Raw genomic sequence first — 18,688 nt, forward strand, 5'->3', positions numbered from 1 at the left:
AAATAACATTTCCCAGCACGTAGGCCACAGAACAAGCCTCCCTGCTTGTCAAAGCACAAAAAAAGACACAGAGCAGTGCCAGAAAAATTCAGTTTCAATATTCTGCAGACATTCAGCTCTTTCCAAAATATGTAGTTGCTATAACAAAAGCAGAACAAAAAAACCAAAACCAAACCTAACAACAACAACAAGTAGTGGTGAAGTGGATATACCAAGCATTTAGACAATGGGTAAGTACCTGAGGTGACAGCAGTGGGGAATTTAGAGTATCAGCATCTAGGAAGGCTTTAATTGACATAATTCTTCTTCTGAAACTTCTCATTAGAAGTTATTTCATTCTTATATCTATATATGGATGCAGAAACAATGGCTCTTCCTGCTATGGAGCAATTGCTGTAAGGAGGCTGCTGGTGAGCCCTCAAAATCTCTGCAGAGCTATGAATGTATGAGGAAGTGTGATAAACACTCCCAGGATGTTCACAAGGAATTACAGAGATGCAGCGATTGTACATGCAGACCCTGAAAGCTTCTTTAGTTGAGCTTAGTAAGGACAGATGATGGTAAACTCAGTGGTGTTTTCTAATTGGTTTTATTTCTTTTTTTAATTGTGGGAATTCTGTCTGAATAGCTCTTAAGAGCAATAAAATTTTAGCCAGTTAATTACAAGTGCTGCATATACTGCTGCTCTCACTGGCCCCACAGCATTTGATGCAAGTGTTTCAGTAAACAGGGGTGACACTACCAGAACATATCCCAGATCATCATCTATAATGGCCTACTTCCAGCCATTGCTCCCTGAAGTAAGGTGATGGGTCAGAACTCAAATGCCCCAAAGAACTAGAGAAAACACTAAGAGTTGTGGATTCAACTACAATCAAAAATCTTTTAAAAACCCCACCCCAAAGCCACCCCCAAAAGAACATAAAATCCCCAAACCACAAACAAACCCAGCCTAACACCCAACACACTAAGAAGACTGTTTTCCCACATAAGTAACAGCAGTATTTTCAAATGTTCGAATAAACATTTAAAAACTTAGGTCTGGAGAGGCTGCACATTGTTCATACACAGACACTAGGCACATTAGCAGTCCAGGCTCTTTGGACACTCTTATTTTGCGTGTGTTCTACAATGCACCAAAAGGCTTCTCACTGCATTTGTTCCTTGAAAATGTAAACCAAACTAAATGTGCATCAGTCCAAAGGTTACTTGGAGGTGAAGACCACAAAAGTCTTTGATAGTTATACTCTGTGCAAAGTAACAGTAAATAGCCTCAATAAATACTGCACCAAGTGAAGAAATCAGCACTATTCTACCTAGAGGTTTAGGTACTTGGAGGATCATGGAATGAAACACAAAACTCTCAATCAAGTTCAACCTGGACTTGTCTTTGCTGCCACACATGTGCTGCTGCTGGTATGGAAGTCCAGTTCCTCCAAGCAAGTCACTGGTTTTGCCATTAGAATCACAGACCCTGCTGGCTCAGAGCATTTTGCAGGAGCCAGTTAAAGTCTTAATGCTGAAATAAATCCAGCAACACTCACCTATTTGTACTTGCTCTGGCTGGCTCAATGAGACAAATGCTGATGTATCGTCAATCCATGAAACCTGAATGTTACCTAGAAAAGCAAAAGAAATTTTTATTACTATTTTTATTTTTGACTCAGTCACAGATTTTTATCTGATATGCCATGACATAAAAAAGCCAACTAAGAGTAACTGCACTTGAGAAGGCTTTTGTCCACTGTACAGGTGTGTAGTTCACACCCCGCTGCACAAGGGCCTGGAAATGCTCAGAAAGTCAGGACAGCATGAGCATCCTGTACACCCCAGACCCTCACATCCTCCCTTCATGGCTTCTATGCGAGCCTATGAAATAAACTGAAGTGATTCTCTGGGAATTTCAGCCCTTTACTCAAATAAATAACAGCTCTTTGAGTGATGATAAATTCCAGTCGAAAGGGGTGGGTAGAGGATTGATCACACCAATGGAGAACTCCACTGTTGGGACACTAAATTTTCAGCCTCTGATTTGTTTGAATCCCACTATACATAATTTCCTGGATGCGAACTAAAAACTTAATTTGAGTCAATATGAGGACAAATGCAGAAAATCATGGACCTCATTTGGAAGCTGTTACAATGGAACAGTGACTGGAAATAAGTCCCTCTATTCATCAAGCAGTTAGTGCATTTTCTATGTGAATGGCTTAAAATGTCACATTAGCACTAAAAGAGCTCATAATCAAGCAAAAGCAGAGGAAAGGATTCCCATTCCAGACACAAGGTCTTATTATAGTCTGAAATCCATTTACATCTCCTGGGCTTACATCTCCTGTCCTTATCTAAGTGCTTTACTGTTAGTACAATTCAGGTATTGAAAACTGGTGCAATTTTTTTCATGTAGACTAGAAAATCAAGTTATATATAATGTTACATTACACCACCATTTAACCTTCAGACATTACAAGGTTAAAAACAACGATGCAAAAGGGCTTAAAATGCATTTATTCTCAGTTGTTTAATCTATTGAAATCTAATTTAGTCTACAGGTTACAAGGTTATAAAAATCTCTTCTGAAATTCAGCCAGATTATAAACAGTTTTTCTAATTATAAAAAAAAAATAAAAGCCTAGATAGATTTCATTCGCATGCTATACATTTGAGTAGCCAGCTATTTAGGAGTTTAAGTTATAATCATTTTGATCACTGCCAAAACCATAATTAATTCAGTATGGTTTCTGACATTTCCCTGTTCTGAAGAGCTAAGGCTGCTATTAAGGTGAGCCTACACCATGAAGTTAGAATTTCTTTAAACATTTTTTAGGGCACAGAAATTCAATTTCTAATCATTCTGCCTTTGAAGAACACAGAACTTTGCTGCCTATGGGTAAGGCTCTTTGGTGTAGGAAGAACATCCTTCTGGCAGGACACTAACATGTCACAAGAAAGGCCCAAGCTGACTCGTGACTGCAGCTCAGAACTGTGGTGCAGTTTGGTAGGACCCCGACACAAAGTGTCCTTTAAAGGACAGAAATTACTGTACAAATTCATATTGCTCTGTATGCATTGATAAGTCTTTGCTCTAAAATTATTTAGGTATGAAGTTCTCCAATTTTGTATTACTAAATACACAATTTTCTAAACAATCATTTCAGACATCTGAGACCTGTTGTGTCCTGTTGTAACTCTGGAACACAGAAATGCTGTCCAGATTGTGTCCCTTTCCTATATATATGGTTTATTAATTTCAATCTTCCTCAGTAGACAAAGATAAAAAGAAAAATTCTCCTGAATACCTTGCAATTGAGCCCTCAATATAAAATATGAAAGATCAGTGACAGACAAAAAAAAAAAAATCTCATAACAGAATTCAGCTACTGTTCAAATGGACTTCAGTGTCCATATTTTCACTAAGTGGCAAATTAAAATAAATTAATAAAAATCCAACCTATTGGTGGCACATAATTTCAGTATCAGATCCTTATTTATTATTGCAGAAAGGCTGATGCATTCCATATGACTTCTGACTTTGTATTTTGAGCTAATAAAGGGTTTCAACACCTGCCAACATATCTTGCTTTTATACTCAAGATTTATACATTTTCAATACAGAATTTAAAGAAAGTCAAACAATAAATAGCAGACAATGAATGCCAATCTGAAGCAAACCACAACAAAGGCTCTTATGCAACTCTCCATGCTTAAGAAATGCTCTCTTCAGACTGCCACATTTCATCATTATTAAGAAGTAAGAATTTAGAGATAAGATTAATAAATTAAATCATTCAGCAATACTGCTAAGCACTCAGTAAATATTGTGCATTTCAAAACTATGGTGAAATACAAAGAGCTGGAAAGCAAATGCAGCTGCAGTACAGTATTTAGCAATCAGCAGAGCCCCGTGCCAGCTCACTGCAAGGCCAGTGCAGATAAGCCATGGACAGCAATGCAACAGAAGGCCAGCTCTAGAGAAATAAACCAGGAAATTTCTCTCGCTGCACTTCTAGAATACATCAAGTCTTCAGCACTTTGAAGAATGCCACTGGGTGGTGGCACTGGTGGACTATGACATGAAAGTGCAAGTAAAATGTATTTCTTCTATAAAGAAATTTGAAAATTCTCCATATATTAGCTCAAACATGCAAACAAGGTTAAGTCCACAGAATAAAATCATACTGATGGATTACATAATTGAAACATTTTCCTTTTTATACTCTGTTCTTGTACATTGCCTACATGACTTCTACTGGTAATTAAGCAGTAGTTTTTATAATACTTCGATAGTATGAGTTTTAATCGGAAGCCCAAAACCATTAATTTAAGTAGAACTTAAGGCTATACACTAAAGCTGTATTCCAGCAAATCCTGTTTTAATGACTTCCTATTTCACATCGGCATGACCAAATAAACAATGCAAATTTAAGAATCTAAAGTCTAAGAGACTGCATAGTGCTGCAAGTACTTGTACAGTGAAACTACATTCACCCCTGAGACTATAAAAACATCTTGCATGAACAGGTGTCCACTTGGTATGCAGGCAGTCCTGAAGGGTTTCAGAATCATGAACACCCCTTCTAGAGTAGCAAATGTAAACCAGTTCCAAGTGTGACACTGCAGCCCTTTCAGCTGTTTCACCATATTTTGTTAGAAGCCCCATGGAAGATTATAACTCTGCTTGAATTCATTCTAAAATAATTTTTCTGTAAAATTCGACTAATACTGCTTGATTTCAAGACACTTTGCTTTAACTGATGTAATACCTTAGGACAATTCATGTTTGTTACTGCCTTTTTTTTTTTAAGCTTTTGGCAAATCACTCCACCTTACGCTGTACCACTCTGTCCCTATCCACCGACAACTGGAAAACCATGGGTACTTCTGTATTCCAGAACTTTGGAAGGAATAATTTGCAGTTTGTTTTGAGATACCATGGCAAAAAGACTTAAAAAATATATAGATTAATTATCGAACCTGGAGTCTGTAAGTGGAAGTATGAAAACATTCGGTTCTAAAATCTGGAGAAGCGCGGGAATTGCAGTCGCACAGCGAGCCTCGCGCGGTGTGTGGGCGCGCCCCCTGGCGGCCCGAGGCGCGCCCCCCGCCCGGAGCAGCGCGGGAGAGCCCGGCCGCTGCTGCATCTGCCACGCGGGGCTGCTAAATCCTAGCCACCACACCGACCCCTGCTGCAGTGAAGATCGAATGCTCACAAGGAACCGAGGGAGCTGGATGCCGCTCCAGGGACCCTGCACAGACCACCAAGCCACAAGAGATAAGGAGCAGGAGACCACCATCAATTAGTTCAGCTGTCCAGGTAACTAACCTGGACACTAACCTACAGAAACTAACCTACATTTCATACTTCTGCTTAGTAGACCAACAACAGGACTACTGGTCCTCAGTTATTAACTACCCTTTTTGCTGTTTCTTCTCATTTGGATGGTGTCCATAATCTGGAAATCAAACTTTATTTTCAAGCTTGCTTGCTTGCCTAGACTCACATATGCTGGAGTTTGGCTTTACACCAGCTGCAGGATGAGCCTTGTTCCTAAAGCCTCGATCTGCCCCACACCAATCTCCATTCCCTTTTTCCACCTATATAAACTCTTACTTCCTATCAGGAGAGGCTGTAAATAAAAGGATAAAAGATCCACAATATTCAACAAGCACCAAATAAAGATTTCTAAAGAATAGTTAATAAGAACAGTAATTTTCAACACAGCATTACAAAGTTCACAGGACACCAAATTTAAAAATTACAAAAAGAGATTCATCATTATTTATACTAGGAATAAGTCTGCACCAACAGACTAAAAATAACAAAACAAATCAGAAGTTTAACTTGTTAATAATAATAAAACAAAACCAAACCAAAAAAAGACAGACTATATCACTCACCAAAGGCACTGAAAAGCTGGTATAGGTCACTAGTCTTCCACTCTTTGGGAAAAGTAACATGAAGAACATGATCTCGTTTGGGCTGCACTACAAACAAAAATGCTTTTGTTAAAATAAGAGTCACTGCTAGTATCTTTAGAATATCCTAAAACAGTCATCTAATGTGGTCATGTAGCTTTTTTCTTTCCTTTCCTTTTTAAATAAGAAAACAGGCAAAGATTTATGAAACTGCACCAGGTACAGTGAGAATGTCCCTGCACTCAGGCATGAAAGATATACTAAATCCTACTAGCTCATCTGCTTAAGAAATTGAAACAGCATTTCCTGCAGTGGGAAATGTCCACAAATGTAGTCCTTCTCATCCCTTGCACCAAACCAAGTTCAAGGACAGAAGAAAAAAAAACCAAAAACAAAACAACAACCTCTTCATGCTCCACCTTTAAAAAATTCTTAGCAATGGTTCAATTTTTGCCATTTTTCTGTTAATAAAAAACTTCCTGTGAAACAATGTTCAACTCAGTTTTCATATAATATTAGATACAAGCTACAATAGACACACTTTTTATTATTACTGAAAATTATACCAAGAAAAAAAGACAGCTCATCAAGGCCAACATCAAATGTAGAAGAAGTCTTTAGTGTACTACTGAAAGTCATTTTAAGGCTTGTGAATTTGAGAGAGAATCCAAATCAAGCTTCTGGAAGAGGTAAGAATACAGCAGAAATTATTACTACGTATCTTATTTTTTTTTACACATTTCCCCTACCCGAAGTTCCTTTCACTAGGGATGTGAGCTTTTATAACCTGTGAATTCCTATCATATTTTAAAAAGAAACAATTGGAACACTGCATTTTCAGGGACAAAGATACTGAAATATTTCACGAAATTATTCCTATGGAACTATTTGCAGATCATTAATTAAGCCTTTCCACTGGTATCTGCAAAGATCTACTTTGTTATGTATGACACATGGCTAAATCTTATGTGTTGTTTGATTTGATGACAGAGGCTGAACCATTGAAGTCGAGTGCTCCAGTTTGTTCAGGATAACTCAAGGGTTAACTACAAACAGCTCGATGTGATCAGATTTTAATCTGACCACCTGGTAACACTCTCAGGAAAATCGTCTCTCTTCTTTTGCTATAGAGACATAGGGACTGGTTTTCATTTTAGTGAATGATTAGTGACTTATCCTCCTGAATTCCTTTGTAATAGAAACTTTTCTAGTTTCTGATCTCCTTAGCTTTCAGCATTAAAACAGGAGAGCTTTCCAAGGTGTATCTCATTCATACAGCAGGTGTCCAAAATCAGACTATCAGCCACTTGTTATTGCTAAGTGTTTTAATCTGTTTCACCTAACAAATAGATTAGTCCGAGTTGACCAGAAACTCCCTAATGATAAATTACAGGTGCACATGAGCACTGAGAGTGCAATCAGGCTGGCCAGAGACACAAGTAGCTAAGGAAAGCAATCCCTTCAGGAGCACAGGTGAAATCCTGTTCCCTAAATCTGCTACTTAAACAAAAAGGACACAATATTTTTTAAGAACTAAAATTCATTTTTGCATTATACAAGTGAAACAGCAAAACCCCACAAGCAACAGAAGATCATTCATTGCTGTACAGCTTACTGAAGAGAGAGTAACTCACAGTTAAATTATTTGTAATCCAGTAGTAGAAAATCATAGCATGAACAACTCCAGTTTCAGATATTACAACCCTTTTACATGGATTAGAGAAAAGAAACTATTCCTAACCTTCCTGTATCTGTTCATTCTTAAATTCTCAGTGAGTCTGCTCTTAAAATCTCTAAATTCTCCCTACTCGGGTGAAAAGTATTTGATTCTTTTCTTTTTCTTTGCAGTAATTTTGTGCAGCAACTTCATTCTTTTAAATGAGTTTTTAACACACATTTTAACAAAAGATGATGAAAGTCACATTCACATATTCAATACTATTTAACTTAGCACATGTTACTGAAATCCATTATTTCAGGAAAAATTGCACAAACTTGCTATTTCACACTACCTGACAAACAGAAAACATACATATAATCACAACAGTCACCTAGTCAGCTGTGCCTCATCTCTTTTTTAAAAATACAGACTCCAAGTGCACCTCCCACAAAAACCTAGCTGTACTCTTTAGGCAGCTTTGCCTCTGCAAAACAGTCCCCCCACAAACAACCACCAGACTGCTACCTCAACCTGCAGGGGAGTTTACATCTCAGAACAGCAACTGAAGTGGCTACAACAGCCAGCCCAACATGCCACCCTGCAATGCTTTCTGTTTTGAGGCTTAGAAAGCCTCCTTGGCTCAGGTTCTCCTAGACTATCTGCCTCAGTCTGCTCTACAGAAGTGGCTTTCAGATAAAAGAGACAGACTTTCAGAGGCAGACTCTTTTTTGGCAACCCTTCTTGGCAAAGTATCAAAACAATCCCGTAAGTTGGCCAGCAAGTGGAAGTAGCATCTTTACAAATTAGTAGCTTTGGCACTCTCTCAATGACCCAAAGTATTTACCCATTCTTCCACTCAGTATCAAACAGTTGGGGAAGGAAGATGCAATGTAATTAGATTACCATTCCAGCAGAGCCAGAGCTCAGTGATCTGACCACCTAACTGAATTTAAAATTAAATTTATGCCCTTACAGCATGTACTCTCCTCTCCAACAGTTACTTCCATCTCTCTAGAACTGCATTCTGTTACTATTACACTGGCATCTAATAGGGTCACACTCCGGTCTGAGCTTTCCGATGCAAGGAGTGGAAAATGTGGCCACATCAGTACTGCTCCCAAATGGGTATAATTTTCAAGACATTGTGTACCTGACTCCTCAATATAAAATTAAGCTTTTATCTAATCAAGGACCAGACTGATCTCAAAGGCTTCACATTTTCCCCAAGTCAGTGGGAACCCTCATCCAAAGTTTTCCCCCTCAAAATGAAACATCCCATAACAGTAAAGACATTTACATTAATAGAATCTATTTTAATTTAAATCTATTATCAACTAATTACAGTTCCAGGTCTGTAAACTGAAATAACCAGAAAGGTAAAAATGTTTTAAGTAGTACTTCTTCATTATCATAATCCCATGTGGCAAAAGAATTTTTAGGCTGAAGTTCAGGAGAGGTACTACTGCATGGCCAGAACCATTTGCTACTCACTAGTTCTGTATTTACTGCTGGGGTGAGAGGACAGTGTTAAAATCCCACTTTTTATGTGATATGCTACATAAGAATAGTAACCCAAAATAACAATAAAGCTGTTAATTTCAAACTCTCTCATTTAGTAACATTAACTTGATTTGTCCTTGTCAGCCCCCTTTATAATGCAGATTCTCTGGTCAAAGTTGAAGAATTTCTGGGTTTACTATTTTGTTAAAGGGAAACAAGGGAACAGACATATTTAAATCATTCCATAAGTAGCTAATAACCTAAACACAGCTGAAATCCTTGCTTTAGATATACATAATTAATCTTTACCCCTCCTTCTCCAGGAAGTGTGTCAGAATGGTACTACTTTATCAATGAGAGAAGCTACTTACAGTCTGGTCCTTCCAAATTGAGATATGGTATGTCCATTACTCTCATAAGAAATAGCCTAGAAGCAAAATGGAGAAGAACCATTAGCAAATTTCTGCCTGAAGACCCTTTCCTTTTAATAGTTTTTTTTACATGTTTCTTCTAAAGATGCAGAATTAACCATCCCAAACCTATCCTAAGGTATGTTAAAACAAAACAGACCCTCTAAGCCCAATCTCTTATCTAACAACCAGATTCAAAAGTTACTTGGCATCATGCCAGGAATTTTACTTATTCAAGAAAACAAGGGCAAAAAAAGCCCAATTTGTTACTGCTAAAAACAGTAAGGACAAGTGGGGAAGGAACATTTAACAAGTGGCAGCTTTATGCAGTAAGAGCCCCTTGCACAGTGGGTAGTGCAAATGCTGCCATCATTCTAAATACACAGAAATCTCCCCATTTTCTGAGCACTTCAACATGCTTTAGACAGAATGGATCTTAAAACCCTAAACGGCAAAAGCCAACATGACTTCTTTGGAGATAACTGCAATGAGTCTTTTCCTCTTTAACATGTACCTGAAGAGTTTCTCAGAACATTCAAGAAATGCTTTCAATAAAAGCTCTTACTCAGCTCTGAAAACTATTTCCTTCCTAAGTAAGATGAACATCTTAAAATCCTGTCATAGGTACAGATGCCACATTGATGGTACAAAACATTTGCTGTTGATAGTCACTGGAAGGCTAAAATAAATAACATTTTCATAATAACTTCAAAAAGCTTCTAAAATGCTTATCAGATTGCAGTTCAGCATTCAACTAAGTACTGACTGATGTAAACAGCTGAGTTAAGTATACAGACTGTTCTGTACTTCCTTAGAGATTCTTTATATCACACCACACTCACTAGTAGTTCCTAAGAGTTTGAATATCATGCCCTTATAATTCCCTGTATCGCTGGTAAGTCTGCTGGAATGCAGTTGTTAATTTGGTTTTGCTACAAATAGGAGAAAGAAAAAATCCCCAAACACTGGGGTAAAATGCACTGTATGGCAGGTTCACATGTGAGCCACAGGGTGAGAACTGGCACCAGCTGTGCCACACACTGTCCCACCTGATTTCTCTTCCGAGTCTCAGGAAAGGTACAGTCTAACATGCACTGCATCCCCCTGAGCACTGCAGCACCTAAAAGGAACTTTATCAGTAAAAATTACAAACATCTGTATCAATTAACTTCAGAAACTTCACCCATTCCAGCACAGCACAAGTAATGAAGACAATCTACAAGGAAGCCAGAGTTTCTTTGTATGTTTAGCCTTAGGTGCCACCCTCCTGTGGTTTTGGCTTCAACACAGCTGTCTGTCTACACCGGACAGGAGAGGCTCCACCAAGCAAACAAGGAGGCACAGGGATCCCATCACAAGGGTATCTTTTATGGAATTAAAGGAAGGGGAAAACAAAGAGGGAGCATGGGATACATCCTCCAAGGAGCAACAGAAGGGATGGGACTACATTCCAAGTCTGCTGGAAGACACTGGGCAGGATCATAGCACCATAACAGGGCACACAGCTGGGCAGAAAAGAACTGGGATCTGTGCTCTGCCAGTAAGCTGGACTGCAGACTGCCAAAAGAGGCTCAATTTGATTTATTACATATCATTTGTGCTCACATCTTCATCTGAAATGTCAGTGTCACTGTTAGTAAGAGATACAGCCCTCTTCAGACCCCAGTGCAGAGGATAAGCACAGCTAAATACAGTTTTTCTACTGGTCAGTAAAAGCAGTTCAGTCTTTCCTGGATACAGGACATCCATCATCCATGCCAGGACAGCAAAAGTGGGAGGTTTTATTAAAAAAACCAAACCAAAACAAAAAAAGCAAAACCAAAAACCCAAACAAAAAAAATACCAAAAGGTAGGTTTGTTTTAAGCTGACTTATCTGAACAAACTTTTGCCAAGTTTTCGAAATCTGCTACTTTTTAAAGCACTGAAATAGTAAGTTTTGTAGGTTTTCATAAAAATAAAGATGAAGTCTACTAAAAACACAACAAAAATTTCTGGAGAGAAGACTATTTAAGCTTCCCTCCCCCAGGTTTAATCATATTGAGGAAAACAATATAGTACCAAACCACAAGAATAGACCTATACAAAAAAAAATACATATACCTGAAATTAATTAGCATCAGTTTTTTATTCCCTGAGACAAATCCTACATTTATTTGTTTGGCCAAACAATTATGTCACTAAACAGCACATACACAAACACACATACTCCCTGTAGTCTAAATACTGATTTTAGTATTAAGTGCACTTCAGGTGTGTAACACAAGTAATTGCATCTTGCAGCACTAACTTACACCACATGGATTATGAACACTGAGCTCCAACATAATCCATACTTAAGTATTCATAACTATGGTTCTAGGATTCCTCATCTATCTGCAGAATTTAAATTTAAATTAATAAGACTTTTCTGTATGACAGTTTGATTCATGAAGTTGTGAGTTAGTGTTGTGAAAATCAGTGTCATAGCTATTTTTCTTTAAAATCTAAGCAGACCAAGCTAAAAAAATGTTATTTCATACACTGTTTAGGGACTACAGCTAGATCACACAGTCAGAGGACAAAGATCCATTTCTCAGTAAGAACTATGAGGTATTTTGAGGAACTTGGAAAACAATTGTTTCTGTGGCAAGTCAAATAAAATGAGGAGAGGAAGGCCATCATTGTGCCAGTCACAGCAGTGCATAAATATTCTCAAGAACTCAACACTGTTCCTCTGCACTGAGCTAGGATGAACGTTTTCACAGCTGTGTGGTGAACTGTGCAGAGAAACTAATCGAGCTGGAAAAAGAAAAGGGATTTTTTTTAAACCCAGCTCAGCTTATAAGTCCAGGTTACTTCAGCCACACATGGCTGCAAGCACAGGAACAGCAACTGTTTACTCCTACAGTGAGAATGGGAAACTATTGGTCAAACTGCACAAAGGCACACCAATCTCCTTTTGCAGTAATTTTGCGAAGAAAAATAAATTAATATAGAAAAGCTGAGGGATTTCCAATACATGCCAGAGAACATAGCTCCCTATGAGAAACTTTCTACAAATATAGCGCAACCCCAAGTGATTTGCATGGATTTTGGTTTCTGGTATCCATTTTATAAAAACATTTCTAAGCTAATTTCTATTTCTACAGTCCATGGTGCTTTTCAGCTCAATAAAACATGGTGTTCTCATTTCTCTACACCTCTTCCACCCCCTGCCTCCAGCTACATCAAAAGAATAAACAGCATTCAAACAACCCAAGGAGATACAAAAGAACATTGTCTTTAAAAGTTTGTGAAGGGCTTGCGGGTAGAGGCAGGAAGACATGGAAGAGCCATTACCCTAAACCAGTCAAAAAAATTCAAACCAACTTGAAAGTATATGAGACAATAACAATATCCAAATTATACACATAAGAGTTTAGATACTGCAATAAAGAGTCCCATCATCTCAACTCATAAATGTTCATTGGGGATTACTCACAGCAGACAAACAGGATTTGTCAAAGACGTTGTATATACAACAAAGCATAAAGATTGCAGAAATGCATCTCTGGAATTCCTATCTTATTGAGTTGTTTATCATATAACTTACTGCATTATGCCTAGAAGAGCCTAACAGCCCTAAGGGAAAGTCTGTTTTTAATCAGTTCCACTCTTACAAAAGCCCTAAAACTAAAGATTTTACCTATGTTCATCAATAATCTATATGAACATTAATGTACATCCTGGCTGTCATTCTTGAACAGCCAGCCAGGAAGTTCCCTAATTTTCCTGACATAATGAAACACATCAAAATTACTCTTCAAGAAAGTATTACCTTCATTTGAAAGCTAAGTTCATAAAAATCAAAGCTTGATTTTTTACATTTTAAGTGTACTAATTTAAGTCACATTAGTGACAAGCCCATTAAAACAGGAAACATTTTCAAAGTCCTAGCAATGACATGAAAGTTTAATCACTAAACTGTAGTTAAGTATTAACATATAATATACAGATATCTTGAAATTAAGACTTTATAAGCAACCCAAAGAATCATGGTCTGTTTTAAAGAACATTTTCAAGACTATCTGGATAATAGTTCAAACTGAGAACACTGCTTCTAAATAGTTGCCTTACACTAAACTCATCTGCTCAGCTTCTTTCAGGAAAAACTTGTGACACAAGGTGTAACTTTCATTTGTTTAGCTTACTGTTTGCATGTTGTAGCTTGTGTTTTGCTTGAAGAATATGACTACAGCAAAAAGGAAAAGGTTTCCTTGTTCTGACTGCTGCCCACAGGATCAGGTAGAACTTCTGGAGGAAGGAGGAAGACAGCTTTTTTCTCACCAGCAGGAAGAGAGGATGCTCAGCTAGGGAAAGAGTCTAGACCACAAACTAGAGACTAGGTGTAGCAGGAAGCTGGCTGGCAGCCTAGATATTACCTGCCAAAAAGCCCCAGAAGCAACACACTCACTAAGGGACCTTTGGGGAACTCGGAACTGCAGAGCCCTGGATGCTACTACAGGTGCTAAAAACACCACATGCTGCAGACAGACCTGCAAGGACTGACTGAACAGAGCAAAAGACTTGCTCATTTCCACACCCCACAGCTCTGACTTCTGACACTGTACTTGAACATTCTTTATTAAAAAAAAAAAAAAAAAAAAAAAAAAGAGTTGTCTTATTCTAGTTTGTTAGTTTTACATTATAGGAGAAAGAAAACTAGATTGAAAAATACAAGCCTTGGTCTGCTTACTTTAAGAAAATGTGAGAGTCTCACCTCTAGGCTCTGACTTAGGTGATGTGGCAGATGTTAGCTAGAATATGGCAAAGCTTCTAAAATCATGTGAAAGTAAGACATAGCAAGTCTTCCAAGTTTCCATGAATTAAAAATAATATATAGCTTTTCTGAAACAAGAAGCTACAAGTTCTCAATAATGGCAGAATGGACAAACATTCTTTTCTCACAAAGAGTAATTTTCAGTTCTTGCTTAAAAAATAAAAAAAGGCAGCTGTGCTCCCTACAGCTTGTTAACTCTTCCTTTCTTTACAGTCAGGCAGTTAACCCTGAAGCCAGAACAGACACAGCAGGCTTCCTCTCACTTACTCTCACAACTTTGAAATGTCACTCCTAGAGGAATGTCACATTTCAAGTACACAATTAATTTGAAAAGCTTAAATTGATTGTACTGTTCTGACAGCTCTAGAAGTTGCTGTTTGTACTTGTAGCAAATAGGCATTTCTAGGAAGAATTTTGTTTAATGATTGAAAAATTAATCTGCCCAATTGGCACTTACTACTTGGCATGTGTGTTGGTGTTCCTGAAAACAACCTAGTGATAAATCCCATCCTAAAATGAAATTGTGCTGATCAATTCTATCTTCACCTTCACATTCAAACCAAGCAGTCACTGTGGGTCCATATTTCATCTAGGGAATATTTGTAGCATCTACTAAAATATATGGACTTATTGGCTCACATGTCTCAGTGTCAAGAGAATCACATAACTGCTGTCACTATAATGATAAGATTTTCAGAGCAATGAAAGGCAAAAGCCATTGATTACCGTGATTTTCTCATTTGTGCGGGCCATCTGAAGCTAAAATAATTAATTCTGCCAACTGTTGTATTACAGGTTTGAAAGGATGGAATTTCTCCTGAATTTAAACAGACAGGGTAAGCACTAGAATCTTTTTAATTTCAACTCCTTTTCCTTTATGTGACAGCATCTTTAGAAGTTTCCTAAGGTAAAATCGACAGATTAATTACATAAAGGATTGACTCTGTGCATAAAGGATTCTAGATTCCCCAAGTCTTATTTCAATTTGTTCAAGGAGTTTGCAAGAAGATCCAATTCAAAAGCAAAATACTGCTCATAGCATCATCCCATAAATCATACATGTATATTTCTTATGCCATCTTAAAAATGGGTTACCCAACAATGTTAATACCAATGCTTTGTGTTATTTGGACTGACATTACCGTAGGGATATTTTAGTTTTTCCACACTGCTGAGCACTCTCAGTTTTCATTATCACCAGTTACTGGGGGTCCTATAACATAAAGAGCACCTGACCAGTTTTTCCTTCAGGTCACCACTTCCAAAGCTTACTCCAGAAATAATGGCAAGCCCTTTAAAGCAGTCCAGGTACTCTTCTAAGTGTCCTTTCACAGGTCAGCACAAAGTAAACCATCCTCCTCAAAAGAAAAGGTATTTACTTCATAGCCTCTCCAGCATTACCAGCATGAATCAGAAAGCCAAAAAAACTTCAGTTTAAAGAAAAATGCAGTCAGCTATTGATTCCACAGCTAGAGGTAGATCTGCTGAAGCTGCTGTTGTACTTCCTTGTTTTAGCAGTTTTTTTATACAACTACTTACTTGTTAAAAAAAGGTTCAATGAGTTTTGATCTAGCAGACACATGGTTTTTCGGAGGACTGAGGAATGAACCTGATGAATGAAGAATAAATTCAGTATGTAATAAGCAAACACAGAGAGCACCAGGAAGAAGGTTTGGAAAAGATTTCACATGTACCTAGGAAATTAGCCATGGAAATGAAGCACAGTCCAGTAATGTAAGCATCATATCCTGCTTCATGGAGTTGTTCAGATGCTGTATCGTAACTTGGAAATCCTTCTGCACTTTCTGAGGGGAAGAAGACAATTATAAATACACTATCAGAGAAGATAAAGATAGTCCTGTATGCTTACCCACAGGCTAATTTTGTCAGAGCATAACATCAGTTTATACAACTTTCTGAACCTTTGAATTTTCTTAAGTTCTTAAAAAAGCAGTTTTGTTTGGCATTTTTAAATAAGAATAGGTTCATAAGACGGAAAGCCTTTCCCATTAAAAAGCTCTTAATTCCCAGACCTACTCAGCCAAAATGGAGTACTAATTGTAAAACAGTGACAGCAGAATTCCCCACAAAGATTATCCTTTTTCCTGACTTGCATTTAAGAGAACAGTCCAATTAAAAACTTTATTATTAACCAGATAGATAGTCAGATTTTTCAAGATATTTAAATGAAGATTAAACTGAGTGATTTAAAGATTTCTTTACTGACAATGCACTTGGTGTTTATGCTCTGCACATTCAGCAATGTAAAAAAGTACTGCTCATCTTGATTTTGATCAAGCACTGAAACCTTCCCTTTCAACATACCCCACTCTACAGTATTGCTCTCCCTTTTCTAAATCAGCAGCTTAAGAAAAATTCCAGAACCTTGAGCTAAGCTTCCCCTTGGATTAAATATCCTTCTGTTCACCTCAAAGCAAAAACCCCTTCTTCCTACTAAAAGAACTTTAGTGATTTCTAGAACACACACACACAAAACTGGTCACTGCTATATAAGTTTTCTCAGTTTTGTTTGTCCAAGTGCCTCCTGGAGTGCTCTGGCTTTGATCTAAAGGACAATCACCAAATGAAAGTTTTAAATCAATTTCAAATTAATCCCCAAAAACCAACCTAAAAGAAAAAAAAATAAATCCATCATTAGAAGATGATGAAACTGCTGTTCACTGAACTCATTCTTTTACTGTCTAGATTCCTATTAAGTTCCAGGCATACTTCTAAATATAATTGCACTGTATGTATAGTGCCCTCATTTAAAGTCCCTTCATCAAAACACTAAGTATTAGTAGGGGAATTTATTTTCATACCAAGAACAAAAATAATCAAAACATTTCAGAAATAAGAGCATTTTGATATATCCTCACCAACTTTAGGAGGGCAGAATGGAACCTCTTTTAAACGCTTTTCCAGTTCTGCAAGCGATGTATTATTAATGAGCTCCTGCAAGAAAAGCCATCATTAATTGCTAATGACAAGCACATTTACCCTGGAAACTGAAATCAAACAGGATCAAATGAGTATTTACTGCTGCCACCTGGTGTTCTCTAAGGATCTACACATAGCCCTATTTCAAACTAAAGCACCAGAGGTGTGTCAAGACAAATTCAGTTACCTTGCCTCACTTGCATCATAATGAGTCATAAGCATTTATTAATGCTGCTCAGAATTATTGACAGATTATGCCAAAGTAACATTTCTATTTGCATCTGGCTTCATGCAGGGTACATGTGGCAAGGGAAGAGGTAGCACAACCAGCAGAGCAAATATTCTAAATACTGGTCATAATGGTTGAAAGGCATTCAAGGTGAGTATTGTGTGCTTGCTGACTGGACATTCTTGAACAGTTTTACAATGTAAATACTGCTGATTTAAAGTAATACAGAGACTGTGAAAGAAGTCTGACAATCAGAAAGTTGCTCCTAACACGTCAACTTAGTTGAGTAGCATCAGTGAATCTACTGATGAATTATATGCATTAAATAAAGAGCCACAAAGAGATATTATTAATATTAATGATATATTCATATATATTAATTCCTTACTGAAGTTCTTAATCAAATATATGTTGTCAGTCAGTACAATGGAAACATGCACAATCAATAGCCAGAGAAAGCAAAACATCTCACACAATCTTGCTTAAAGTTGTCTGAGATCTATGAGGTTCTCAATCAAGCTTAGCTTTTTACGCTCATCAAGTCTGCAGACTGAAAAGTTATCAAGAACTAAGCACAACGAACAAGCTCAAATGATGCATTAATTTGGCATCCCAAAAGCAGTGTTTCATAACAGGCTAAAAACCCAAGCATCTGCTGCAGAATTACAAATATCAACATAGCTGTACCAAACATAAAAATTGTGGAGGTTTCTTACTTTTCAGAATGCCAAAGCCTCTATTCTTACCACAGCAGTGTGCAACACAAACCTGACAATACCTACAAGTGTATTTAATAGCACTTCTTTATGCAATGCTCTGGAGTCACAGAGCTATGCACAAAGAGCTATGCACAAAGAGAGATGCTGCTTCCTCAGCATGTTTTTTAATTAATTCAAGGGCACATGGGAAAACAAGAGCTTATGAACACTTATCTCAATACTTCTTTAGAGGAATAAAACTCATGCTGTAAGAGATTTTAAGAGAAACCTGTAATTTTTTTTCCTCCTGCTGACTACCCACTGAGCAAAGGCCACAAGAGAACCTAATGATGATAAAGCGTTTTTCCAGACAAATCTAAGTCAGCATTCACAGTACTCTAAGGCTTTGAATATACAAGCAACTATCCAGATCCTATTTGTTCATGAACAGCACTTTTTCTATCTCCTGAGGGAACATGCTACTTAACAAGAAGAAAATAATCTACTAATCACATTTTACCTAGCAAAAACTCTGC

At 37.5% G+C, this 18,688-nt stretch overlaps 1 protein-coding gene across 5 annotated transcripts in view; it reads right to left on the reverse strand.

Annotated features, from left to right (window-relative positions):
- The window catches only part of PARN (poly(A)-specific ribonuclease), a 44,792-nt gene that overhangs the window by 14,217 nt on the left and 11,887 nt on the right, over positions 1 to 18,688 (reverse strand). For all 5 annotated transcript variants that reach the window (XM_041462690.1, XM_041462689.1, XM_041462691.1 and 2 more), the window contains 6 exons: positions 17,165 to 17,240; positions 15,980 to 16,090; positions 15,825 to 15,894; positions 9,448 to 9,503; positions 5,899 to 5,985; positions 1,545 to 1,619 (listed from right to left, as the gene is read on the reverse strand). In XM_041462690.1, the coding sequence (XP_041318624.1) occupies positions 1,545 to 1,619; positions 5,899 to 5,985; positions 9,448 to 9,503; positions 15,825 to 15,894; positions 15,980 to 16,090; positions 17,165 to 17,240 (475 nt within the window). The remainder of the gene's footprint in view (positions 1 to 1,544; positions 1,620 to 5,898; positions 5,986 to 9,447; positions 9,504 to 15,824; positions 15,895 to 15,979; positions 16,091 to 17,164; positions 17,241 to 18,688) is intronic.

This window comes from Pyrgilauda ruficollis, unplaced genomic scaffold (assembly GCF_017590135.1).
Source record: "Pyrgilauda ruficollis isolate IOZ18807 unplaced genomic scaffold, ASM1759013v1 scaffold16, whole genome shotgun sequence".
In the NCBI taxonomy this organism is placed as follows: domain Eukaryota; kingdom Metazoa; phylum Chordata; class Aves; order Passeriformes; family Passeridae; genus Pyrgilauda; species Pyrgilauda ruficollis.